The sequence below is a fragment of the Suillus fuscotomentosus genome (assembly GCF_016647785.1).
Source record: "Suillus fuscotomentosus strain FC203 chromosome Unknown F5891scaffold_66, whole genome shotgun sequence".
NCBI lineage: Eukaryota > Fungi > Basidiomycota > Agaricomycetes > Boletales > Suillaceae > Suillus > Suillus fuscotomentosus.
Window position 1 is genome coordinate 105,128 of NW_024539578.1, and position 26,063 is coordinate 131,190.

Below are 26,063 nucleotides of genomic sequence, written 5' to 3' on the forward strand. Positions count from 1 at the left end.
TCAGCATAGCAATGTAGTTGATTGTGATCCAGGCGGTACTCTGCGGTACTAGCGCTGGCACGGTAACAAATTAAACTTCCCGATTTGGTAAATCATAACCCAAACACCACCGATCCGTGGTAGAGGCTGAAGTGTTCATGAGTCTTGCAGAGGCCGTAGACAACGACACCCTCGGTCTGACAATCGGGTGATGATGTGATACCCGGGAGGCGTCGAACTTCGTGGGAACAGTGATTCGGTACCGGATTAGCGTCTGTATCGTTAAAATCTTCACGGCAACGTAGCAGACTGCATGGACATCATACACAGTACGCCCAGGATACTTGACGGCTGTAGAGTTGAAGTCGATGATAAGGCGCGGGCAGGATATGGTCAAAGGGACAGTCAGACGGCAATAGATGTACTTATGTTTCAAGTGCAGACTTCGCGATAGTAAGGACTAGATCATGAAGTTTTGGACTTCAACTGTTGGCTGAGTTGTCGCCGTGGCTGCAGATCTCGATACAACATAACTTGAAAATATCGACCAGGGTCCAGAAAGTTGACTGATGTCGGTTAATTTGAGGAACAAAGGGCCGTCCGTTTTGTTCAGCTTCATCTTGAATGAGTTGAACAAACAGTAGTTGGACCGAACGCGGCGGGCACAATATCAAAAGTCTATGTCATGTAACAAGATAGATAGCACTGACCATCATGATGTATCGGAAGGTCAGTCGCGACGTCAAACTAGCCGCAATTGATCTTCACGAGCATCAACATCTTGCGTTCGAAGACACCCTAAGCCTGTAGTGACCATGCTGTACCTTCTTTTGGCTTCCGTGGGCGGCCAGGTCCACGTTTCTTCAATCTTGAGTACTTCCAATGACTCTGATGCGTCAAGATTTCCATCTGCAACAGCAGTTTGGTTCCCAGAGTTGTTCATGGAGGAAGACTGCAATGTGTCGTCATATTCCGGCATCGATAGTTCATCGCTAGAAAAGCTGTCCGTGAAAATTGAGTCCATATATGCGCATGTTATTTGACCCTATGTATGTGTTTAGCAAACTCACTAGTTTCATCTTAAGATGCCCCATTCAGCACTATAATGCCGCGGTTTAGGCTGGGTGGTTATTTCATGGATTATTCCACCGCTCGCAAAGTTGCCGAACAACTCGCCATTGACATCAGGCAAGGGCAGGGCTTCGCAGACTGGGATGACCAGCACATGGAGTGGCCCTTCAACGATTGGCTGGCCAACAATGGGCGACTCAATGTCAAGGTAGCAGGAATAATATCCCCTGAAACTGACATCGAGGGTATACTGTTCGTATCTACGTTCCTTCACATCGAGGACACCGACCCGGGCCCCCTCACGGAGACAGTGAACGATTTGGCAGTACGGCAATGGCTGGAGGAATTAGGAGTGCTGGATGGGATACAGTGGATTTCGATGCCGGACACGCAGAGAATCGCACTTGGGGGTACTCAGCCGAGATATCGTGGTATAAGGTTTACATGTTCGACAATCGAGGCACACAGGAAACAAGTTGTTCAAACGCTCGAGTGTATTCGTGAACTGAGGCGTCGGAATGAGATGCAGGATAAATAGAGGTTTCACTGCATGTATGCTAGTTACTACTGGCCAAGTAGCCCTTAGGCTTCGTCAGGCTCATCATAATGACTTTCCTCGTTATTAAGAACAGCCTAACGAAACGTTCAAGGAAGATGATCAATCCGAGTCTGCTATTAGGTCAGTACTAGCAGTCATCTGTCCACATGCCCTAGTTGCTCTTTCGACAATGATCCTGTTTCTCTTTGACTTCCCATACTTTTGTCGTCACATCCCAGGATCCACTGACTACTGTAGTATTTCACTCAATTCGACACCACATGTGACACGTGACACAATCTACCATTTCGACACCTGGGTTGCCCAATTAGGGAGCCTTATTATACTTGACGATTACGTGCCTCGGCAACTCTGATTAGGCATGTTTGTGCTAAAACCCAACACCAGCATTAAATGCTGCCCCAAATTACCTGGGGCCTTCACTTATTCAACCTATGTACTATAGCCTAGGGTGGGGCGGGTATTCGGACTCTATCAGTAACTTCCCGCGCCCTTCCCGCCTGCGCCTAGAAGGGTTATCCCCCAAGCCAATGCATTCTCACGCCCCTTGCCCTCTTCCACATTGTCCGCTATCCGGTGCTGCTGCCCTCTGGGTACCTTCTGATCACCCACTGACGCAACCCCACCATATACACAGACGTGCACCTACAAGGGTACCCCGCCATTCTGGTTCGTTCCCATTCTTTCTCAGCACATGCACCACCGTCCACCATTAGCCTATACATATCCTCAACGCCTGCCATGCCTCGTGGCTCTACCACTTACAAGGTCACTTCACCTTCCTCCCCACATAACCCCACTACTCACACCCACCAAGAGATTGCCGGTCGAAAATACAGCGCGGCATAAACAACTTTGGATCGGTGTGGTTTTGAAGGCGCTTGAAGACCTCGACCCTCCTTTCATGTCCCTCCCACGACGTAAACAACTTTGGATCGGTGTGGTTTTGAAGGCGCTCGAAGACCTCGACCCTCCTTTTATATCCCTCCCACGACGTAAACAACTTTGGATCGGTGTGGTTTTGAAGGCGCTCGAAGACCTCGACCCTCCTTCGAGGGTTCTTCATATCCCTCCTGCGGCGTAAACAATTTTGGATCGGTGTGGTTTATAGTGCTTCTACCATCCGCTTCTCCAACACTAGCTCTGCGCCATCAGTTTGCTCTAGCAGTGGTTTTATTTCAATGTCATCGGTAAATTGTTAAGTTCATGTCATAGGTAGTAAATAACACATGGCGCCTTCATTATATTGAACGTTCCGTGATAGTAAACTGAGCTGGGACTGTATGTATGAGACAATATTTGCAAGATCAAAGAAAAAAACATTAGGTATCACTACAGTGCACAACGACCGCTCCAAACTCAACTGCAAGTAACTAACTCCATCTAGTTGAGCAATGGCCCAGGACCGAAGTCAGGTGCATCGTTGAACTGGAACTCAGGACCATCGAAATTGAACTGGGGATTGAACTGAAACTCGGGGGTATTGAACTGGAACTCGGGGGCGTTCAAATTGAACTGGGGATTGAATGGAAACTCGAGGGCATTGAACTGAAACCCGGGAGCAGGGGTGGTAGAAGGAAGGCTGCCACTGGTAGCGGGCTGTGCTACTGGAGACTGGAGACGAGGCTCTGGAGACTGGAGATGAGGCTCTGGAGACTGGAGACGAGGCTCGTCCTGTTCATCATCAGTATCAACGAATTCCGCACTCTTATGTACTGTCTTCCTTCCATTCTGAGTTCCTGCAGGCTGTCTGTGTTTTTTCCCCTTGTCAGATCGAGTGCGCCGGCATTGATCAATAATATCACCGCTTTCGAGCCCTTCATCGCGCTCTCGACGAAGCCGTTCGAATTCTATGTCATCTATGGCCTTCCAGTATGTAGCGCCTGACTCCCACTTCCGTAAGAGCATCTCAAGGTCTGGAATCGCACTCGATACTTTGCTGAGGTTGGTAAAGGGAATGTTGTTTGGCCACCCTTCGACTACCACTTGGTAGCGCTGAATAACGTTGCGGAAGTAGTGAACCCACTGCATCTTGGCACGATCATCACCAGTAACTTCCTCTGTTGACGAAATTAAGTTAAAAAACACGCTACTACTGGCAGAATGAAATAAAACTTACGTAGCTTGCTATTCATGATCTCGCGGATTGATGAATGCAACCCAGAGACACGCTGTTGGTGATTCTTGGCAGCACCTGAATATCAACATTAGATAATAGGTACTAACTCGATGCGCAAAAACAGACCTTTAATTCCTTGGACTGCGAATCCTTCCATCTTGCTTACCAGATCCTGACCATCAATTCCCATCACAGAACCCATGAATGTTTGAACGCCCTCGGTGGCAAAGCTAACTCCTCGAAGGGGAAGGTCTGTTGAGCCTCGCGTTGTGTACAGGATGGTTTCTGCACCTGTACGACATTTAAGACTGTTAAGCTGGTATGACTTAGGATTAGTGAAACCAAAATTGATAGAAATGATCACTAACCTCGTTCTCGACAGCCTTCAAAGTCTGCATGATGTCATTGACCTTCGACTTTGCAGAGATACGCAAGCCCATAGTCTTGGTCTCCCTCGAGTTGGCAAACTCCTCCAGAAGCTCGTCTTGCTCCTCCTTTGACAGTGCATGATATTTGTCCTTATGGTCGCGGACTAGCGACTGGAGTGCAGCCTTGCCGAGGCCACCTATTGAGGTGTCATATTAGAGTGTGTTATAGCGACAACAAATAAACTTACTATTTTCTTTTTCCTGATTTTTCTTCCAGCAAAAAGTGTTCCAGAGATTAGGCTTCACACGCCTTGAGCGCAGCATACCACGACCAAAGTATAAATTATTCTGAACGCGTCGAATACTTTTATGGTGGGAACCTGCAATGGTCTTGGTTGTCTGATCAATCTGGCTCCAAGCGTCGTTGAGAGCATCTCTGAATAAACGGGACTTCTCGCGTTGCGTGAATCTCAATGCTGCTCGAGCTTCTTTGCTGAGCGAGACCTTGGGAAGAGTCCAAAGTGGCATCCGAATATGACATGTACCGCCAGTGCGCTTGGTTGCATAGAAGGACTGGGTAGCCATGATGGGTTAGTGTGTCTGTGAACTTTTCAAGGTCGAGTTCCAACTTTTAAACGCACCGAGGGTATATTTATTTGTGTGGGTCGATGATCTACGAAGCGATGAACCATCAATGAGTATATTGAGTCTACGGCACAAACTCAAGATCTACAGGAATAAAAGCCCAAAAAAGTATAGCGCACATAAAAAAACTAAAATGCCAAGGATCTTCAAGATGCTAGTGAGAACAGCTGCTAGTGCGGATGGTGACTAATTAAAGAAAATTAGGACAGAAGGTTAGGTAACAAACAAATCACTGACCTGGACAACATCATGGTTGAGTGGTACGTCCTGTAAGTCAGCAAGAAGGGCCTTCGACAACAAGGAAGCTTGCTCGTAGGACAAATCCCACTTCGGAGATCTGAAAACAGATTCCCATCGGCTGCTACGGACGGTGCTGGCTAAAACTCGCAGCTTGGGCAAAATCTCATCCCCAAGCTTGAACCGATCAAGCACTGCATCAGTGTTTGGTCCAACGCTAATGAGCGCTGGCCCAACCGAATTAGTACCACCATGCAGAGTATCCGATTGACCAGCCACTAAGCTATCACCGGGGTTCCTGCTACTAAGAAATACATCCGCAGGTCGCCGTTGACGAATCTGATGTTGCATGGCACTTGTTACACCGTGGCGTATAGCAGCCGATGACATGTTAGGCACTTTCGCATCCGAGAGAGCTTGCAAGGCGCTCGCAAACACATGAGGTGCTTGTGCAGAACACTGGATACGAGCACCAGTAGCGACCATGGGTGCTGGCAAATATTGTGGCCCATTTGGACTGATGTGCGTAGCAGGGACTATAGTATCACATCAGCAAGGCTCAGGAAAATACAAGGAATAAGAACTTACAATGCTTAGGCAGTTTCACATTCTCGGCAGTGCAACGTTGCATGAAACGATGGAGATGTGGAACAGCGAACTCCTGCGCGAAGGCCTGGACCAAAACAGCAAGGTCTCCACCGATGCGCTGGCCTGTTTCTTGCAATTCGCGGGGTGTGATATAGAGGTCGATGGGCACTTGTTCTGGTGAGATGTTGGGGCCGGCTTCAATGCCACCACAACGAATCAGAAGGGAGATGCCGCCATTGAGACGGTCTTGCATGGTGATCTAGAAAGTACAAGATATTTAAGAAAGAAAATTGATTAATATAACTCACTGCATCGAAAACGTCTTGCAGTGCCGCTTCTAAGAGGTCATCCTGAGTAAGAACCCTCTGTTCTGTCTGTTCCACAGCAGGGTTGAATGAAATGTACGACGGATGAAGACCACCAGCTGTTTTCATCCAATAATGAGCACCGTCGATGTGTGCATCATGCCTGAGTGAGGCCCTGATGGATGCTTGCCGTTCGTTATTGCTGAAGCCTTCCGCAAACTGTAAAGTATAAAGAGCAGCGATGCTACTCATAGAAAAGCGATTGGTGAAGCCCGCAGTTTGAGACAGGAAGTCGGACTGCGTGATGATGGAGGGTGCTTTTTTCCTAAGTTTTGTGGGAGTGGTCATGCTGGTGTTGAAGTTGTGCCGTAAACGAAAGAGTCTCGATATATGCGCTAAGCAAGTGAAGTGACTCACGACTTCAAGTTGAAATGCACCAATGGCCCAACACCATGACTCAACTGGCGAGCATGCGGGTGATCTGTGATACATGTCTCAAGTACTATTATCATGATAGCGGCAGAGGATATGGTGAATACTGTAATAGAAGATGACGATGACTTGTCGATAATGGCTGAAATGTCCAATCACCGGCAAGTCCCATTCAGGAGTGAGATGGTTTCTGCAACATTCATGCTTAAACAACGCATGAAGCTTCAATTATTTCAAATTGCTCACATCAACACGTATATACACTACGCTATGGACTACTTTGTATAAACGATCTGTTTTTGAGACAAGGTGGTTGAAATCAAAGATGACGATGATGTCATCCCATTTGCGACTTGCTTCAAATGCTTCGAACAGATGTTGTGCAGTCAGAACTCAATATATATATCAACATTTGCGACTTGCTTCAAACAGACGTTGTGCAGTCAGAACTCAATGTATATATCAAAGACTGAATATATATACAACATTAAAACTACAGTGCTCAGTTGACAATGGATTGTAAATAGTCGGCGATGTCCTCCGTTGCCCTACCAAATTCTTCCCGATCAATGGCATCCATGTCAACATAATCAGACATGATGATTGCCTGAATGTCGTCGATGTCCTCTCGACCTACTAAGATTGTAAGTTAGCGTGAAATGTATAGTTGTATGGTACATACAGGAAGGAGCGCCCTTGTCGTCAAGACTCAGTGTGCTGCATTCTGAGTCACCTTCTACCATGGTTGTTGAAGGTGTCTCGAGGCGAGTGCCAATACCACGAACACCAGAGAATCCTGTAAGACTCCCAATTTGATCTAAGCGATAAACATGGACAGCGTTGATAGCTGCTCGAGAACGCCACTGGCGCTTCAGCTCACTAGCAAGCAATGGGTCAGAACCAGAAAGATCGCGAATGACAGCAGTGGCCTGAAGTTCTTCATCGTAAATAGCAGTGCGGAGACGCCGAATTTCAACGTTAAGTCGAGTGATTTCTTCACGAGCACGGAGGAGCTTGAAATACTTTGAAGTTGCTTCTCGGTAAGCCGGTTTGGCCCAATCATCACTTCGAACATCGCTGCAAGAGTGCCGCAAGAGGTCAAACTCTCCAAGGAAAGTGTAATCAGCGATGTCCTTCCATGATATCTTGTCGCGCGGAGGATTCAAGGCTACAGCTTGAACATTGTAGCGTGCGATAGCTTTGCGGATAGCCTCAGAACGTCGTTGTAGGGCTTTGCTAATTTGCTGACGAAGTTTATACCCTCGAGAAATGTTATTGATTTGACATAACCAAATCAAAAGAAATCGTTTACCTGTGCCCGATAACGACAGCTTTGAAAGTTCAAACAGCCGCATCACAACCAAGCGTTCTAAGTTGTTGAGCGCAGCTCGATATTTGCCCAGAGAAGCTTCTTCCTTGAAGCAGCTATACTCCTCACCACCAATTTCCCATCGTGCATCTACACCAAGCTGAGATTCCATGTGGGCCACTAGTGCCTCCGCGTGCTGTAGTTTAGCATAGGATGAATCAACCCGAATACGGGCAACTGTTAGAGCTTGATTGATCTGCGCTAGGCTGCTTGCCGGAAGTTCGGTAAGTGCATTGTTGGCTGCTTGGCGAGCCGAATCCCAATCGGACCTAAAAAAAAACACTTGATATTAAAAATGACCATAAATTAAATGAGGTTAGTTCACCTTCGTTCAGCCAGTTCATCAAGTGTCTCAACGTAGCGAATGCGGATACGGTCTTCGGCTGGTGGCTGCTTCAGATCATCAAGGTATTTTTGCTCTTCGTCGAGAAAATGAACGAAATCATCATCGGTTAGTCGAAGCTCGTGTTTGATAGCTGTGAGTTCAGTGGTGAGATTGTGAACTGCCTTCAGCGCTTCTCGATAGTGGTTCCATAAGAAATTACCTATTGGAACGCTAATCAGTACTGTGAACTAAGGCTAAAGTGGAATATACAAACTAAGGCTAGCGTACTTGTCTTGATCCCAAAATGAGAAGTGTTCCTCGATAGATTGATGTCGATGGAAGGAACTGGCATGTCTGATACTACGAGCAAGCTCATTGGAAGCAGAGAAAACGTGTTCACAACCTTCGCCTTCAGTGTGTCCCGTTCCAGGAATATACATTGGATGCCAACGTAACTGGCATTTGCGGTTGTGTGCGTGGCCATGAAAGGACCCGACCATCATCCGAAAACCAAGATCGTGCGCTCAAGAGCCGAAGGAACTATTGCTCAGGGTCTTTGAGAAGGCGCATCCGATATCATAAGCACAGCCCCCATTCTTTCCATATACAGTGAGGAGCTTGTCAATGAGCGCCAACGGATATTTAGCTCTGTTGGAATGATCAACAAACGTCAAACCATGACAAAAATAGACTAACAGCTCGCCACTCTGAACCATGTCGCAAGCTAGAAGTATGAAGCGGTGGCGACAAGCAGCGATAAAGATCCCAGACTCATGAAACACGGAAAACATTTTTTTACGAGTCTCAGGGCCAGCATTGCGCCATCGATCAACACAAGTGAGCACATTAGAAGGGTTAGTGCTAGCGTCAACCAGCTCTTCCTCCCAGTTATCATCATGGGAGTTGATCTGCACAATGCGATCAAAAATTGCTCAAATTAAGTTAGTCGACTTACATCGCACGATTTCGCTTCGTGTTTATACTTGTCAACAGTTTCACGATCAATCCAGTAGTCTGAACGAGCTTGACGAGAATCCAACCAAGCAGTGTTACCATAGATGGAGGAATCCCATCTCTTTAAGCTATTGTTGCCATCGACGCACACGAGCCAGTTGAAATCAAGGGTTGGCTCATCTTGGAGTTTATAGAAGCAAGCGGGACAGGAATTTAGTAAGCGCCAATTGGGAGTGTTGTGTTTGAGCGCCGCCTTGAGGCGCTGGTCAACGTGATGGATGATTTCCAAATAAATATTGTAAGCGGCCGAGAATTGTGTATTGAGGTAGGGCCGGTAAGGAATCTATCAATTACATATCAATAGACAGGCTGCTGAGAGTATCGTCCCATACTCACCTCATGAAGGAAACAAAGTGTTCTACACTGTGCCTGGATACTGAAGCGAGGACAGGCTCGATGACATTGCCGGAAGGCGGCAAGAGTACGGAGCGAAATTGCAATGGTTGGGTACATCGGGGCGCATCCGATGTAGCCATGATAGATAAGTGTCTCGTTAGGGAACCTGTGCGATGCTATCGGCTGGAGAGAGGAACGGCACCGCCCTGTGGGAGAATGAAATAATGCTTTGAAATAGTGCGAAGATACTTACTGAAAATGTCAATGAGCTCGATGTTGTTGAGTGAAGGGCAGTCCGTCGTATCTATGTCCAAAGGTGGGACTGTGGGCAAGTCTTGTGGGTTTGGTATGCCATTGCCAGAATTTCGAGCGCAGTAGTCAAGATAGGCGTCCACAAGGTGTTTGATCTGGAGATTCCAATGAGAAGTCTGGTCTTCTGTGCGGTCTCGGCGAGTGCGAGGATCTATGTAGCGACTGTGCTGAAGTATAAACAAGATATGTCAGGATGAAGTGAATAGGACTTACTATCCACCAATGTCGGCCACCTGATGTGCCAGCCCTTCGAACACTTCATGTTCCCCACCTGCATGACTCATATCAAAACCTTCCTCTCCAGGAGGAGCAGTGTATGGTAGCGCCTCGACATCGATGCCATGGTGGGTAATCATGGTCTCCACCGCATTTCGGTCCTCTGCGGACATTTCTGTTGCAAAAATTATAGTGAATGAGGCGGAAAGTAAATGAGAAAACATACCTTGTATTTCAGCCTGGCGGCTGGTATCCGTTGCCATTATTCGATGCTGTTGTTTGCCAGCCACGAGGACTTCTGATCGACGATGGCGTCCTCGAAAATGGTGAGAAATGACCGACTTCGACAACCCGGTGACCTTGTAAGTGGTAGAGCCACGAGGCATGGCAGGCGTTGAGGATATGCAGCAGCCCTGGATAGCGGACGATGTGGAAGAGGGCAAGGGGCGTGAGAATGCATTGGCTTGGTGGATAACCCTTCTAGGCGCAGGCGGGAAGGGCGCGGGAAGTTACTGATAGAGTCCGAATACCCGCCCCACCCTAGGCTATAGTACATAGGTTGAATAAGTGAAGGCCCCAGGTAATTTGGGGCAGCATTTAATGCTGGTGTTGGGTTTTAGCACAAACATGCCTAATCAGAGTTGCCGAGGCACGTAATCGTCAAGTATAATAAGGCTCCCTAATTGGGCAACCCAGGTGCATTTCGACACTTCGACATTTGAGTGTGTGACAAGTGACAGCACTGAATTTTCGACATATCAAGATTTCGACAGGCCAGACTGTGACTATGAACACTGTGTTGAAGAGATAAGTCGTTCTCTGCTTTTGGACAGATTAACGTTGCATTTGGCTATTGGGCAACCTTACCACTTCGTCGTATCACGCGCTTCACTCTTGGCATCGTATGGTTACCTTCTTCTTTATTCTTGACATTCGAGCTCCGTCTTTTCTGTACCCTACAAGTACCTCGTCCTTTTGTCGTTTGCATCCCTCAGTTGTTGCTTATCAACGCTGAGGTACGCGTATTGTTCATCTTGCTCCGAGCCTCGTACTTACTTGATCCTAGCGCGCTACTTTCTAACAGGTACATTAATTATGAATATAGTTGTTGCTTATCAACGCTGAGCGCGCTACTTTCTAACACACTGGATGGTTGAAACACTTTCTGAACTAACTGTGATACTCGGAGACAAACAGTCGAACGTTGAACGGCAAAGACTAGTTATTAGATATATGGTACTTACGGTATACTTATTTGATTCCGCTACCGTGACAGCCATTTTGGCTTGACCGAAGCCATTCGACAAACGCAGGTGTGACCCGTGACACGCTACAAATTTCGACCAGACAAGTCGGCGTGTGACACGTGACTGTCGAATCGAGTGAAATACTACAGTACTCGAGGGTCATTCGGACCATCCGCACACCAGCAGACAGATAACAAACCGTGTGCGCCTCATCCTTGTCATGACGACCTTTCCGTGTCGATATCCCACAATCTCACTGCGCCATCCAAACTCCCGCTTGCTATGGCCTCGACTCCAAAATCTTTGTCCTCCCATTCCTTCCCAACCTGTACGCCCTTCTCCAAGTCCCAGATTTGAAACTCATCCGACGAATAAGAGATGATCCGCTGTCCACCAGGCAGGTGTAGGATATGCCCGATACCTTGATCTTTCGGTAAGGTTTTGTCGCTGAGTTCTTGTGCTTCGCAGAGGCCGGATGCTCCATGATTTCGGTTTCAGTAATCAGGATTCACTTCATGGGTGCGTCATCATGTCAGCTTTTGCCATTACATGCCGCACGAAAGCTGCGACGGAGTGAGTGTTTCATTCGATGGAGATTCAATATTCAAGTTAGGAGGGAGGTTCTGTTAAAGTCCTCTACTGGCGCATCTTCCTCCTTTTATCCTCATGTTCACTTTATAGCCTCAGCACTGGCTGGGCAATTTAAGCGCCCACAGCATAGACTAGATAGAACTGTCCGACATTTCCCGTTGGTATTGTTGTTAATTGAATGATATGCAGTTCGCTGCTGATTGAGAAATGATAATGGGAATATTTGCCGCAGGGTGAATGAAGTATTTGCGCACTTTCTAGTCTAAATGTAAAGAGAACTTGGGCTTAATTCGAATTTGTTTGACCACATGGGTACACCATCCTCGAAGCCATAAGCATGAAAGGCTATAATAAGGTCGATCAACAGTTACAAACGCATTTGTCGTAACGCTGCCAGCGATGAGTTCGGGGAACGATTATAGAGCAAGAAAATAGGGATCTTCCAGTGGTGGGGGATGCTGCCACGACACGGCATTTCATGGAGTACGTCAGTAAATTGTAATGCTGCCTGCTATCCTGGTCACACCTTCCTGGCCTCCATCAACGACGACAGAAGAGTCAATGGTCACGATGAATTAACTATAGATGAGATAGCAAAATACGAATGAGACACACAAGTCACTTCACTAATAGTTCGCGTTCTGAATAGGCATGCAGCATATCGCCCCACGAAATGAGCGCGCCATCCAGCACCGGTGATATGAGTACGCGAGGGTGTTCCCGATACCCCAGCGGTACCAGCGACAGCGGAAAGCGTCGAGGCAGTGGCAGTCGGAGGTAGTTATGATGATGCACTAGGTTTTTGCGTTGCTTGGATTTTGGGAGGTCGAGATGGGCTGGCAGTTAGCTTCTTTCTAGCGTGATAGTTTTTCTGCACGAACACGAGTCAGCGACAAAGGAGAATCATGAAACAAGAAAACGCACAGGCTTTCCCACAGTGCAAGGGACCTCGACCTCTCGTAACTCGATATCCGATCCATCTCGTCCGCGTAGCATACCAGATATTAGGTTTCGAGACCAGTTGAGAGAATGGGATAGAGGTTGAGTATGGTGCTCGGTTTCTCCGTGAGACTTTGAACGATGCCCGAAGGAGGAAAAGCGACTGAGGGTGTGTTGGCGTGGTACAAGAGTGAGGTGGTCATATGGCCCATAGGCTTGTGATAGATGAATGCGCGACTGAGGACCTGAGTCAAACATCGAATATTAGATAGAGGTCACGTACATTGGCCTCTCGCAGTGTATCGTCAAAGAACCCTGGAGGTATTCGAGGAGGACCTTTTATCTTTGGAGCTGATCGCGGTGTAGCATCTACCTGAGGAAGCAGTTGTCAGCGTCATTTTGAATGAAATGTATGTAAGATTACAATCTCTGAAAAGCCAGCTTCTTTGATAATAGCAGACACATCCCATATATATACGTGAATGTCCTGGCACTTGGTGAAGAGGAATTGTCCATCTGCAGACAATTTCCCAGAGTACACGGTGTGTTCATGAAGTGGTGTTCCGATGGGTTGATTGGTTTCGATATTCCATAGTTGCACTGTCCTGCTGAGGTATGATGCAGTTGCAAAGAAGCGCCCATTGGGAAATAGGAAAATCCAGTCAAGAAAGGAACTGACCAAGTTTTTGCGCTCAGTCCAAGTGGCTGTGTATAACCCTTGAATGTTTTGAGCAATTTGCCTGTGTTGGCATCCCAGATCTTCCGCCAATCCCCCGCTATGGCAATCACCTTTCCATCTGGCGAGTAACGAACCTTGAGCATGTGTCCTCCCGCCTTGATTGGTCCAAGTATAGTTTCTCCACTCTTTACATCCCACACTCTGAATGTCCCGTATGTGCATCCGCCCAGCACTTGCTCTCCATCTGGACTCCAGCACAGAGGAACTGTATCTGTGTGCCCCATTAATGTTTTGGTAACCTTGCCCTTCTCAATGCTCCACAACTTCATTGCGCCATTCCAACTCCCGCTTGCCAGTGTCTTGCCGTCCGGCGATAATACTATAGAACAAAATTCACCCTCCAGTTTCTTGACCTGTGTGCCCGTCTCCATGTCCCAGACTTTAAGGAACCCACCCCGTGAATAGGTGATGAGCTGCTGTCCACCGGGTAGGTGTAGGATGCCGGTGATGGGGGTAGCTTGCTTTACTTCGATCTTTCGGTAAGGCATTGTCCCCAAATTCTCGTGCTTCACAAGAGCTGGATACATTATTTTGGTTTCAGGATTTACTGTAACTCAATGGGTACGTCATAATTTCAGCTCTTACCATATGAATCCATCGCTTACTCTGAATCTAGATGCACTTGACTTGTGCACAGAAAGATGAACACGGAACCAGATTTGTGACGGAGTGGGTGTTTCGTTCGATGGAGATTCAATATTCAAGTTGGGAGGGAGGTCTCTTCTACTAGCCCATCTTCCTCGTTTTATCCTTGTGTTCACTTCGCAGCCTCAGCACTGGCTGTACAATCTAAGCGCCCACAGCATCACGGTCCTTCTATCCCGCAAACCTGTATCCCTGTGTTTCTCCACTCACTCAATGGGATTCTGTAATTGTTGTATCTATCTTTTCTCTCCATATTTTCGTTGAACGTCTATCTTGCTCCTCTCCCCGCCCTTGATCCTCAACGTCCTCTGTGAGCTTTTCTTCTACTAGTTGAATTGCAATCTGGCGGCCATAACGACTACTATTTTCATGGACGGGACTATCCATCCTCGTACGTTACCTGCACTGTCTTTGATACTCAAAGTGTCTTCCAATAGGAATTTCGAATGTGGCAGGGCAAAGGCTGTCAAAACACCATCAAGAGCGATATGATAGCCCACGTCTTGGCACCTATCTTGCAGACGATCAACGATTGGGCACAATTCTCCATAAGCGGATTCGGTGAGATGAGCACGGCTACCTCGTCACTGCAATGCTCCCTGACACCGACAAGAACGGTGAAATCTGCGCGTGCCACACAAGTCGCACACAAGTTGGCAAAGGTTCAAGCTACTGGGTATACACATGACGCGGGCCAACAAGGCTTTCATTTATGACTGGTCTGATGCTAATGCTGGCCCGGTTTCAAGCGCTGGTCTGTCTTATTTGGGCTGGATGCGCTGCCCGCGATCGATGCTATTGATTGACTCATTGTCAAGTAGACGCATGCACGGTGCTACGCTACATATTTTATATCACTGTGTCCTTCATTTATCGCATTTTTGCAAGATCAAATCACATCTGTGAACACAGGGCATACTATGTGATGGACTTTCGGGTACATACTGGTGAGAGCACTTGCGCAGGTGCGAGAACAGTGCGGTACTCATTCATTTGAGCCGCAAGTAGCGACACAAGAACTGAGGTACTGAGTGTAGAAGAATTCCAAGCACATGAACGTACTATGTGATGTGTACCTACTATGTCCGATACTATAAGGCGTGCTGCAGGTCTGCGTAAGACAACAATCAAGACTCTGTCAAAAAAGAAAACGGTAGTGGAAGATGCAGGAAATACAGTATGATGATGCAGGATGGCCATAGGGAAACTAGAGCAGAGAACAGAAAATGCCAATGAAGAATAAGAACCACGAAGATCTTCCCTGAGGTTCGTTGTGTGTACTCAAGAGATGCACAGCCAATGCAGAGCAAAAAAACGAGTCACGGCCCCCTGTGTAAGTGATATCACGTCGCGATGTCGTTCCAGGAGCCAGTACCGTGGTGACTGCGCCTCTAATGGTGACTGTCTGCGCCCTGAATAGGTATGCAGCAAACCCAGCCCACGAAGCGAACGCGCCATCCAGCACTAGTGATATGCGGACGTGAGATTGTTTCCCCTGCCCCAGCAGTACCAGGGACAGCAGAAAGTGTCGAGGTAGTAGTTGAAGGTGGTAGCTGTAATGATGGTGATGTGATTTGTGCTGCTCCGCTAGGCTTTTGCGCAGTACAAACATTGGAAGGTCGAGATGAGCTGGGAGCTGACTTCTTCTTTCTTGCGTGATAGTTCCTCTGCGCAAAGAGGACTCAACGATGAAGAAGAACTGTGAAAGAGAAAAAAACGCACAGGCTTGCCCGCTGTGTAAGGGACCTCGACCTCTCGCAACTGAACGTCCGATCCATCTCGTCTGCGTAGTATACCAGATACTCGGTTTCGATTCCAGCTGAGAGATCGGGGGCGGGATTGCGTGTTTAATTCAGTTCCCCCGTGTGGCTTAAAGAGACGCCAAAAGGTGGAAAAGCGACCGAGGGTGCTTTGACTCGGTGCTAGAGTGGGCCCATGGGATTGGGATAGCTTAATGCGCAACTACCAACATATTTGTCAACGAATTCAATCACGGATGGAGATCACGTACATTAGTCTCTCGGATTGCATCATCAAAAAAACCTGTGGGTATTCGAGCAGCACCGTTCATCTTTGGAGCTGGTTGTAGTGTAGCATCAGCCTGGGAGCAGATCCGTTGTTAGTGTCATCGAAAATGAAACGTATATAAGATTACAACTTTGTTGACGATAGCGGTGAGGTCCCATGTGTATATGTGACCGTCGGAGCAGCTAGTGGTGAGCAACTTTCCATCTGAAGAAAAGGTCGCAGAGTTCACATAGTCTTCATGGTGAAGTAGTGTTCCTATGGGTTGATCGGTTTTGAGGTTCCATAGTTGCACTGTCTTGTCCAAGGGTGCTCCGCTTGCGCACGCAAGGATGTAGCTGCCGTGCTCGTTGGGAAACAGTGAAATGGTATTGATGAAGTTTTTGCACACATAAACTGGAAGAATCGTCCATGTCGCTGTGTTGAATTTAATGGCATTAAACAATCCCCCGGCGATAAGCGTTTTTCCATCCGAGGTCCATGCAAGGCACGTGATTCCGGATCCAGCGTCGAGTGTTTTGAGCAATTCGCCGGTGTTGGCATCCCAGATTTTCAGTACTGTGTACCCGCCTGTGGCAATCATATTGGCCTCAGGTGAGTAGCAAACCACATTCATGCCTTCCATTGCCTTGATTGGTCCGAGGATAGTTTTTCCACTCTCGATATCCCATACTCTGAATGTCTGATCCCAGGACCCGCTTACCACTCGCCCTCCGCCTGAACTCCAGCACACAGAACACACCCTCGTTGTATGCCCCATTAATTTTTTGATGACCTTACCCGTGTCGACGTTCCGCAATTTCACTGTGCCATCGACACTCCCAGTTGCTACTGTCTTGCCGTCCGGCGACAATGCTATGGCGTGCACTCCTTTTTGCTTGTCCTCCCATTCCTCCCCAAATTGCGTGTTCCTCTCCAAATCCCAGACTCGAAATGACCCGTCCAATGAATAAATGATACTCCGCTGTCTATCGGGTAGGTGTATGATGTAGCGGATGTTGTTCATTACATTGATCTTTCGGCAAGGCGTTATCGCTAAATTCTCGTGCTTTGCAGAGCCTGGATGCCCCGTCATTAATTTGGTTTCGGGATCCACTTGATGCGTGCATGATAATTTCAGCTCTTGCCTTCAATCGCCGTACGAATCTATCACTTACTGAGAATGCAGATGTACTTGGCTTGTACACAGAAAGGCGAATGCGGAAACGAAAGCTGCGACGGAGCGGGCGTTTCGTTCAATGGATATTCAGGTCAAGAGGGAGATCGTTGAAGTCCTCTGCAGGTGCGTTTTCCTCGCTTCATCCTCGTGTTTGCTCCACATCTTCAGCGCAGGCTGTGCAATTTAAGCGCCCAATCACAATATGCCTCGGCATCACGGTCCTGCTACCCCGCAAACGTGCGTGTGCTCAGCGTCTTACGCGACCTTTCTATCATCCTCGTCTACCTACTAACTAAATTGCAATCTGGCCATAGTAACGATACAATTTTCGTGGGTCCGACTATTCACCCTTCTCAGTAGTTGTTTGCGCTCGCGTCTTTGATACTCGAAGTTGCATTGCCGGTGCACAAACGCTCTTTGCCTTTCAGCAGAATTCTTGAACGTAGATATGTGGTAGTCGGAGCAGCTGGTGATGAGGAATCTCCCATCTTTTGGAAAGGCCGGAGGGTTCACGTAGTCTCCATGGTGAAGGGTGAAGCGATGTTTTGATGTTTTGATTGGTTTCGAGGTCCCGTATAGTTTCGCTGTTTGGCCTGCATTTTCAGCAGGATCATCTCTCCATCCGCTGAGAACAATCACTTGGAGTTTGCAGTTCCGGGAGGACTGATAGGCATTTGGACCAAGATCGATCCTACATTTTGCAGAGCAGATCGTCTTGTCGGTCAACTGCTGGGTACGATTGGGAAGCTCCCAAAGTTTTATGCTGGTGAGCATCCTCGGTTTCGATATGCTAACGCATTTTAAAGATATGTTCGTTTTTTCTCTGGCTGTTTGCTGGGCGTTCGTATAGAGGAGAAGAAACAAACAAAGGTCTTAAACTCGCTAAGAACGAGCTCCTGCTGATTAACATTGGGTCGACATCGACTGGTGGGCGGGTATTGAGCGTGAGAGAGGATCTTGCGAAGGTTCAACTGACTTCACCCGCATGCACAGAGGTCGGAGAGAAGGTCGCACTTTTTGAGACGTATTTGAGAAGCATTGGCGGCTTGTAGCCAAGTGTTTCCTCCCTACCTACTTGATATGACCGGAGTCAATCTACATATGTATCATTTCTGGAGCACGCAAATGCAAGTGTTTTCGTTTCAGTACTGGTAGTATACATGTTTATCGGGAAGAGTCGCTTTCCTGATCAGTGAAGGCTTGTTGGCAACAACAAGAATCAGAATCAACGGTGGTATAAACAATCTTATGTCTTCATTTTATGTACTGGAAGGATGAGACGAGGGATCTCCTACAAGAAAACGAACAAGATATATTACTAATGATCATGGGTATACTCAGTAGAAGCGCAACAAATGAAGAGCCAGAAGCAAGTCCAGCGTCCAACATGTGTCATTGTTACATGAGGATTAGTGTTTGAAAGTGTATTAGTGACGGTGGAAGGCATGGTGGAGGTGGGAATGGCAGTATGCGATTGGGAAGATAACTGAGCCTGAGTTGTGCCACTAGATTGTTGTGTGGTATTGCTATTAGGAGGACGTGGGGTGCTTGTAGCAGGCTTCTTTGATTTCAAGGGAATTATTGGCCTCCGCCTTTCGTGTGCTGATGCGTACCTCTGTGTGAGATGAGACAAGGTTTGAATATCTGAGAAGGAGAAGTGTGACATACGCGTTGGGCCTGGCAATGGGAGACATCAACTACTGAGGGACGCTCGCGCGGCTCGATATCTTCACCGCTTGGTCTGCCACTGGCAGAGAGGTGATTTCGAACCCAGTGGAAAGGGTGGGGTCGCGAAGACGTATCGTGGGCGTCGGAGTGGAATAAAGAGGAAAATCGATCACGAAGGGTGCTTAGATGCGATGCCGAAGATCGTGGAGAAACCTGAGAACAAGTCAGGAAAAACTGAACTGGATTAGACATTGATAACGCACATGAGCCCGATCTGGTAAGTCGTCAAAAAAACCATGGGGCACCCGGCGCTGGGGGACGATGATTGGCTGACGGGCTGGACGTGGTGGACGTGGTGTGGGCTTAGCATCATCCTAGAAGTAATAGGTTCAATTGCGATAGGATATCAGCAAATAAGACCTGATCAGAAAAAGTGACACGTACAGCAAGGACCAGCTTGTTCAACAGAAGTTCGCTAAGCCCAGCTTCTTGTAGTATCCCACAAACGTCCCATGTATATGCATTTTGATCACTGCAGCCAGTGACTAGTAGCTTTCCATCTGCCGAAAATGACACAGAACGCACAAAATGTACACGCTGGAGGGGCGAGCCGATGGGTTGGTTGTTCTCCAGGTTCCATAATCGTGCTGTCGTGTCATGTGATGCGCTTGCGAAGATGCGGCCATTCGGAGATATTGCAATGAATCCGACAGCCCAAATGTGCCCCTTCCAAACTGCGATCTGTTTCCAAGTTGTAGTACTCCATGTCCCAATCGAGCCATCGCGGGACCCTGATATAAGCGTTTTTCCATCTCGAGTCCAAGCCAGGGACCACACTGAATCAACTGCTTCAAGAGTAGCTACAAGCTTGCCAGTCTTGGCATCCCAGATTCTGATGAAAGAGTGTCTGGCATCACTAGTTGCAAACATGGTCATGTCTGGCGAGTAGACCACTGCCAACACGTATTCATGCCCTGCCTTGATTGGTGCGAGGTATGCCTTTCCGCTCTCTACATCCCATTGTCTTGCAGTCCCATCGTAGGATCCGCTCAAGACTCGCCGACCGTCTTCACTCCAGCAGACAGAAACCGCTGGTTTTGTATGCCCCATCCATCTCATGATGATTTTGCCTGTGTCCGTGTCCCACAACGTCACTCCCCCATCATCACTTCCGCTGGCCACTTTCTTCCCGTCCGGAGACAACGCCATGGTCCACACTGAACTGCCTGTGTCCCGCCAGTCGTCTCCTATCTGTTTTCCACTCTTTATGTTCCATACCCGCAGCGAGCCGTCGCATGAACAAGTCATTATCCGTTGCCCGCCTGGTAGATGTACGGCGCCGCGGACCGGACTGGTGTGTCCCTTAAATTTCTGGTGAGGCTTGATCTCCTGTCCTCCAACGATGGGTGAAAACATCTAGGCGGAGCTCCGTTTCAGCTTTCATCTGGTAAAGTTCAAAATTATCACTTACAACGATATGTTCCTCAGCAGGTCACGACGTGTTGATACCAAGACACAAAGAGTAGGTCAAAGTGCACTGGGATTTTAACGTGTTCGCTTCACAGCTTCTAACGGGCTGTGCAACTAAAGCGCCCAAGCCTTGTTTCTCATCGACTCCACTATCCTAACTCCCTTGTTTACTGTCGGTCTATACACCAAACTGCGCCTCACCACCTTTGCTATGTCTTGCAGATGATCTCGTCCTCACGCTTTCTTTTCAATCTTGTCATGGACGCTGCTCTTCTCCTAATCGCAGGAAACGAAACATGCCCTCAGCCGCAGACATCAGAGCACTTGGCCAGGGTTGAAATCATGAAGTTGGGAAGCATCGATAATTTGCAGAACAAGGTCGACTTGATCAGGCTCTTGAGCACAAAAAAATCAATTGTTGTATTTGTTAAGGATGGGTCTTCCGTGGCATCCATCATCCAATGTTGTATTAATTCTCGTAACAGGCACGGCATCACTCATCGTTTCGATATGCAACCGAAGTACAACATCGACGCTGTCAACGAATACAATACAAAGCGTCTACCCATCCCTGTCCGCGACTTTGCTTTTCGATCCCCGTCTCATCCGTTCCTTCGATGTCAACAAACCCGGTGCTAAGGTCCACGGGCTCAAAGGTGCTGTTGCTGGTGGTTTCATTCTCACGGGTCAGGGTGGGAAGCAAAGATCTGTCCGGGATCGTAACGAAAAACACTCATGGTCTTTCAGACCCGGTTTCTATGTTATGGGAAAGTAGTCTGCTAGACCCACCCTCCTGCCATCTATTGATAACATATCTTCCTAGCGTGCCCTCGCACCCCTTCAGATGACCCTCCCATTCCTCCAGAAAACCCTCGCCCTTTTCAAAAAACCGTACTTCGTGGGGTAGTAAAAAGGTTCTCTAATCCGCTAAGTTATCTATTTTTGTCAAACTATCAAGATTTTCGCGAGATGATGACATTATGTCTAAAGGATTATCATATATGGCCACTCGACTTAATAGGAAGACGCTTTCGAGGAATGTGTTCGTTCTTGCATTGACAATGTTTCCTGCTGCCCTGGGTTATCGTTGGGCAAGCCCACATGAATCACCTGCGTGAAAGGTCCAAAACTGAGACTGATTTCGGAAATCTCGGGTTCGTAGACTGTCTGTGGCTGCAAGTAGGATTCCCGAGCGATGAAGCTGAGCAAGATATCAGTAGTCTCTTCTATCACCCCTGAGAACGACTCACTTGGCGAGAAGACATGTAGCATATACTGACGAGCCAGAACGTTAGAACATTCCGTGTACTTGAGTTGATAACAACAAGACACTCACACCCTCCAATAGGAATACACATGTATAGATGAAAAATCTCGAAACGGCAGGCCACCCACTACATCGAAGTTAGAGACATAGTTAATGCACGAGACAAAGCACTCACAAGTGCAATGGTGATGGATGCCGCCACGCTACACAAGAAGCGGTGAGTAAATACCCACTGTCAATACCAAGTAACTTGCGTTGTAATCAGACCCGTTTGCGAGCAGAATATGATGAGTTTCATGATCATTTGACTAGCTCTGAGCACGAAGATGGTCAATTATACAGGTTAATTTCATACTCGAATTCATTAATCACCTTGGCGACACGCCTTTGCTGTGTTTGTAGAGAATGTAGCTCAAAGTTCCAGCGATGAGAACATCATTGATTGCTGAACAACCAAGCGCGATCGAGGTAGACCACTTCATCCTTGTGATATTGTAGTCAAAATTATCATTAAGATTGGCACTGTTTTCCGTATTTGAGAAACACGAAACAGGATGACATTGATGGAATCGGACTTACATGAAGATTGCAGTAAGAAGACCAAAAACTATTTTTCTGTGATTAGCTAGTGATTATCCGTTGCAAAATAAAGTACCGCACCTTGCTCCATGGCACAAAATGCAATCTGATTGGCGCAATTAGTTGTTATTTTTGAAGTAGCCAAATGCAGTGCCTACCAGAACAAATGTTATTCTCCGTTTGCCATAGAGACTCTTCTCAACTTCATGCACGCATAAAAAATAAGTATATTTGTAGTACATCAGCAGGACGTACGTCTGAAGACCCTATATATGAAGACGCTATGCACAAGGGACATGGTGAAGGACTGTGAAACTACAGTGAGTTTGATTGGTTCGAGACCGGGGGAAGAAAAGCCCCACTCACGCATATTCCGGTATAAAGCGCCCAGTCGCTGTCGTTGTGTCAGAAAATGCCTTGATGAGTCGCAGACGATACTAACGTCGACATATAGCCATAGAAATGGGATCTATCATCGAACTCCATCATATGAACGGTCGATAGCCGAATAGTAATTGTCCTAGTAGCAGGACTTCCAGCAGCCTGTACATATATTTTCTATGGGGACTCACATTTCAACAGCTTGCATCAACCTGTAACGCAAATGTCAGTCTTTCCGTCAATTACTGCATGTATAATTACCAAATGAAGGCAACCTGGTTTGCACTGTCAGCGATTAGTCTTTGGTATCAACGCAAATTTGTACCAGAGCTTTGTTCTGCCTGTTCTCTCGAGACCGAATTCTATGTCTCCAGAAATAGATCCAGACTTGTGCGGTCAAAATTGAGAAAGTTCTGTCGGCCTTTGTTAGCATATGACTGGTGATAGGTTCTCGACAACACAATCATACATAGATGATATTCCCAAACCAGTTATCAGGGGAATCATGTTTCTACTAGCGAAACTATGTGCCGCTGCGACTTGGGCCATGTAGTTGCTACTGGTTTCAAATTTTCTTTGGAGGATGAGATGGAGGTCGAAGGAACTTTAGAAGAGTAGCAACTAATAGTACAGATATAAGTCACATAAAGCTGGCGAATGGAATGTCCCGGTCAGAGCGCAGAAAGGTATGGGCGCAACACTTAGCTACTAGTAGTAATACTGATATTTGACGGGATCAATGTTTCGGGCTATTCAACTAGCTACCGTATAATCATCAGAGGACTGGTGAGCCACAGATAATGTCATCTATGCCGATATATGATCATGTTTTCGTTATAAAGTCATGTAAGGCGTGTAGAACATCGGAAAACCGCCGCAATCAACGTAAAGCACCCTGGGGAGACTCACGAGTTCTCTGATGAAAGTTTACCTATCTATAAGGCCATTTTTGTAATGAGTTGTAGCTGTGAGGCACACCCCGATAACTTTCAAATTCGATTGCGAGTTCCACCTCACACTCACCAGCCATCTCGACCGCTCAGACAGACAACTACCAATGTCAGTGCGGTTATGCCATAGTCCATATGTGCACACGTCCCGTCAGTCCAATCCTCTCCTATCGGTTTCTTGCGGGGATGCTGGGACTGATCAATGCGGCAACTGCCGCAACCAACTGCCGCGGTGTTCCTGAATCCTTTATGATAGCTGTTATGAACGACTTAGCCTTCTCGGAGATGAATGATGAGATAGGTTTAGACGATGAGTGTGACTTGGTAGATGGGACCTGAGGCCTGAGGCCTGAGGCATCAGATGCCTTCTTTACTAGTGGGAGCTTCAATTAGATAGACCACTGGTAGGGTAAACTTCCCGATTTGGTAAAACCCACCGATGATTGGACCTGTAGTAAAGTGTCGCGGGTAGCCCAATTTGTTTATGATATTCCGTGGTCAATATACAACCGCATCTCATCACATACCCCAATTCACTGATGTCCCAGTATCAAATTACCACACGCAATAACCCTCCAGAAATGGCCATAGACTATGTCTGTCCTGAGAAAGCATCATGAAGCCGAATACCTGGAAATAACTCAGGCTGGAGCGCTGATGAATCTTGCAGAGGCCCTAGACTACCCGGGAGGCGTCGCACTTCATGGGAACAGCCTGAGTGATTTGATACCAGATTACATCTGTGTCATTTTGTGAACATAGCACTGCTAGCTGCGCATTTGTGACGTTAAAATCTTCACAGCAATGCAGCAGACTGCATGGAAATCATACACAGTACGCCCGGGCCTTTCGAGATACTTGGCGGCTGTAGAGTTGGAGTTGATGATAAGGCGCGGGCAGGATATGGTCAAAGGGACAGTCGGACAGCAATAGATGTACTTGTGTTTCAACTTTCAAGTGCAAACTTCGTGATAGCAAAAATTAGATCGTGAAGTTTTGAACTCCAACTGTTAGCCGAGTTGTCGCCGTGGCCACAGATTTCAATACAACCTAACTTGAAAAGATCGACCAGAAACTGAAAGTTGACTGACGTCGGTTGATTCGAGGAACAAAGGGTTGTGGGTTTGTGGGTAATGCATCGGGCCAGTGAAAATCGACAAAAATGAGGTAGATACAAATCAAGAAATTCGAGACAGCGGCAAAACTCTAATTTTTATGGAAGACAGGACAGCCGCGCTCACTTAGTCATGTCACAAACACATATAAGGCAATAGGACACCGTACACTTCGAACTGAAATAAATAAGTAGGTTTTATTCACTTATTTTACCAGAACAGCATGTTCCTTCCTCTACGTCCACGTATTTTGACCGTTTTTTTTCCCTGCTCACTCTCTATCTAGATTACGTCCTGACCAGTGACTGCTGCTACCCAAGGTTGCGAGGTGAGATAGTCCCTTCAATTCATCTGCATCACTAACACTAATGTTGTCTTCTCTCTCAGTGTCGTTTCAGCGCCAAGAACATGCTCCGTTCAAATCCGGGCCCGATTCGCACCATACATTCAAGCCTTCCTGCCATTCCTGTATCCTGCCCCAGTTGTGCATGGTCGCCGTTGGCACCAGTTCTCACCCCTCTCATCAACCAGGCGCTTCTCCCGTCGCATCAACAACCCCACTCATCACCCTAAACCTTGGGCCATCCGTCCAAGCGAGCACAATAACTCCGGTGAGTTTTTTATTTATTTTTATTTGCACTTCACTTCCTGGTCCGACACGCCTCTAGGAGGTGACTTGGACCAGAGGCTGTCAGGCTGCGAGGACACGCCTCTAGGAGGTGACTCTGAGCACTTAAGCCTGACAGCTTTTAACTTTTATCATATTGGTTCCTACTACCTACTATGTGTACTGACTTTGTTTCTTGTACCAGGCCATTTCTAGGTGGGGTACACCTTCTACGTGATTCGCGTCGTACAGTGCACACTGGTGTCAACACTCCTCCTCGATGCGAATCACGAGAGAACTCCTCCTCGATTGCATTATTGGAGGCCAAGGCATGATCAAAGGTGCTCGAAGTCCTTTTGAGGTAAGGGTTTGGTAAAGATGTCGGTGATATTGTCTTTAGATTTAACGTAGTGCAGTTTGAGGTGACCTTGTTCAACGTGTTGTTGAATCGAGTGGTGTTTGATATCAATTTGTTTCATGCACGCGTGGAAGGAAAACGGTGTAATTGAATGCTCGACATAAGTTTTAACAGTCTATCAAAACTTTTGTATCATGTATTACAAGGTCCATCAAAATATGTCTCCTAAGCATATACCTCCAATCCAAATCCTGGCCACTTGCAGTAATAGTTACAAACATGCTTCATCTCAAAGTCATCTACCATGCTTGCGATGTTTCCATCACCAAAAAGGTCATTTCCATCACTGACTGAGCTAGACAAGCAACTGTGATGAGCAAACATCGCAATTAATATGAGCTGAAAATATACACACCGGTGGGTCAATATTTGAGGATTGGTCAAAAGC

At 47.2% G+C, this 26,063-nt stretch overlaps 9 protein-coding genes across 9 annotated transcripts; 2 read left to right on the forward strand and 7 right to left on the reverse strand.

Moving 5' to 3' along the window:
• Positions 1-1,084: 1,084 nt before the first annotated feature.
• F5891DRAFT_1194154 (uncharacterized protein) lies at positions 1,085-2,693 on the forward strand (the record flags this gene model as incomplete). Its single annotated transcript, XM_041367892.1, has 3 exons — positions 1,085-1,460; positions 2,247-2,377; positions 2,427-2,693. 3 exons carry the CDS (start codon positions 1,085-1,087, stop codon positions 2,691-2,693), a joined length of 774 nt encoding a protein of 257 aa, XP_041221012.1.
• A 299-nt stretch (positions 2,694-2,992) lies between these two features.
• Positions 2,993-4,624, reverse strand: F5891DRAFT_960149 (uncharacterized protein; the record flags this gene model as incomplete). The annotated part of the gene is made up of 5 exons (XM_041375703.1): positions 2,993-3,669; positions 3,729-3,803; positions 3,855-4,044; positions 4,097-4,293; positions 4,345-4,624. The coding sequence occupies 5 exons, from the start codon at positions 4,622-4,624 to the stop codon at positions 2,993-2,995; spliced, it is 1,419 nt and encodes a 472-aa protein (XP_041221013.1).
• A 201-nt stretch (positions 4,625-4,825) lies between these two features.
• On the reverse strand, positions 4,826-6,219 carry F5891DRAFT_1194156 (uncharacterized protein; the record flags this gene model as incomplete). The annotated part of the gene is made up of 4 exons (XM_041367893.1): positions 4,826-4,927; positions 4,979-5,514; positions 5,567-5,825; positions 5,875-6,219. The coding sequence occupies 4 exons, from the start codon at positions 6,217-6,219 to the stop codon at positions 4,826-4,828; spliced, it is 1,242 nt and encodes a 413-aa protein (XP_041221014.1).
• A 586-nt stretch (positions 6,220-6,805) lies between these two features.
• F5891DRAFT_1130620 (uncharacterized protein) lies at positions 6,806-9,464 on the reverse strand (the record flags this gene model as incomplete). Its single annotated transcript, XM_041364553.1, has 9 exons — positions 6,806-6,936; positions 7,082-7,564; positions 7,616-7,941; positions 7,998-8,217; positions 8,272-8,520; positions 8,584-8,645; positions 8,694-8,905; positions 8,953-9,294; positions 9,348-9,464. 9 exons carry the CDS (start codon positions 9,462-9,464, stop codon positions 6,806-6,808), a joined length of 2,142 nt encoding a protein of 713 aa, XP_041221015.1.
• Positions 9,465-9,485: 21 nt separating this feature from the next.
• Positions 9,486-10,015, reverse strand: F5891DRAFT_913339 (uncharacterized protein; the record flags this gene model as incomplete). Its single annotated transcript, XM_041373660.1, has 3 exons — positions 9,486-9,553; positions 9,601-9,821; positions 9,873-10,015. Coding segments are annotated over 3 exons (432 nt in total), but the record flags the coding sequence as incomplete, so codon positions are not given.
• Positions 10,016-12,717: 2,702 nt separating this feature from the next.
• On the reverse strand, positions 12,718-13,918 carry F5891DRAFT_1194159 (WD40-repeat-containing domain protein; the record flags this gene model as incomplete). The annotated part of the gene is made up of 4 exons (XM_041367894.1): positions 12,718-12,897; positions 12,936-13,025; positions 13,077-13,260; positions 13,332-13,918. The coding sequence occupies 4 exons, from the start codon at positions 13,916-13,918 to the stop codon at positions 12,718-12,720; spliced, it is 1,041 nt and encodes a 346-aa protein (XP_041221017.1).
• Positions 13,919-14,958: 1,040 nt separating this feature from the next.
• On the reverse strand, positions 14,959-16,294 carry F5891DRAFT_1058441 (uncharacterized protein). Its single transcript, XM_041362796.1, has 4 exons — positions 16,195-16,294; positions 16,048-16,137; positions 15,759-15,998; positions 14,959-15,703 (listed from the first exon to the last, which is right to left on the reverse strand). Exons 2-4 carry the CDS (start codon positions 16,105-16,107, stop codon positions 15,428-15,430), a joined length of 576 nt encoding a protein of 191 aa, XP_041221018.1. The 5' UTR covers positions 16,108-16,137; positions 16,195-16,294; the 3' UTR covers positions 14,959-15,427.
• Positions 16,295-20,417: 4,123 nt separating this feature from the next.
• Positions 20,418-20,999, forward strand: F5891DRAFT_1115129 (eukaryotic translation initiation factor 2; the record flags this gene model as incomplete). Its single annotated transcript, XM_041363774.1, has 1 exon — positions 20,418-20,999. Exon 1 carries the CDS (start codon positions 20,581-20,583, stop codon positions 20,995-20,997), a length of 417 nt encoding a protein of 138 aa, XP_041221019.1. The 5' UTR covers positions 20,418-20,580.
• A 373-nt stretch (positions 21,000-21,372) lies between these two features.
• Positions 21,373-23,015, reverse strand: F5891DRAFT_1281146 (uncharacterized protein; the record flags this gene model as incomplete). The annotated part of the gene is made up of 15 exons (XM_041370454.1): positions 22,911-23,015; positions 22,847-22,860; positions 22,777-22,797; positions 22,647-22,724; positions 22,571-22,598; positions 22,460-22,511; positions 22,363-22,406; positions 22,286-22,310; positions 22,205-22,232; positions 21,998-22,147; positions 21,868-21,939; positions 21,801-21,828; positions 21,695-21,752; positions 21,609-21,633; positions 21,373-21,559 (listed from the first exon to the last, which is right to left on the reverse strand). Exons 3-15 carry the CDS (start codon positions 22,791-22,793, stop codon positions 21,373-21,375), a joined length of 792 nt encoding a protein of 263 aa, XP_041221020.1. The 5' UTR covers positions 22,794-22,797; positions 22,847-22,860; positions 22,911-23,015.
• Between the last annotated feature and the right edge of the window lie 3,048 nt (positions 23,016-26,063).

Coding starts and splice junctions, on each gene's coding strand:
- F5891DRAFT_1058441 (XM_041362796.1), bottom strand. CDS start 16,107: ATGAACGGTGCTGCTCGAATACCCACAGGTTTTTTTGATGATGCAATC. Junction 15,999..16,047: donor ATGCAATCCGAGAGACTAAT/GTACGTGATCTC, acceptor ATATGTTGGTAG/TTGCGCATTAAGCTATCCCA. Junction 15,704..15,758: donor CTTACACAGCGGGCAAGCCT/GTGCGTTTTTTT, acceptor CTCTTTGCGCAG/AGGAACTATCACGCAAGAAA.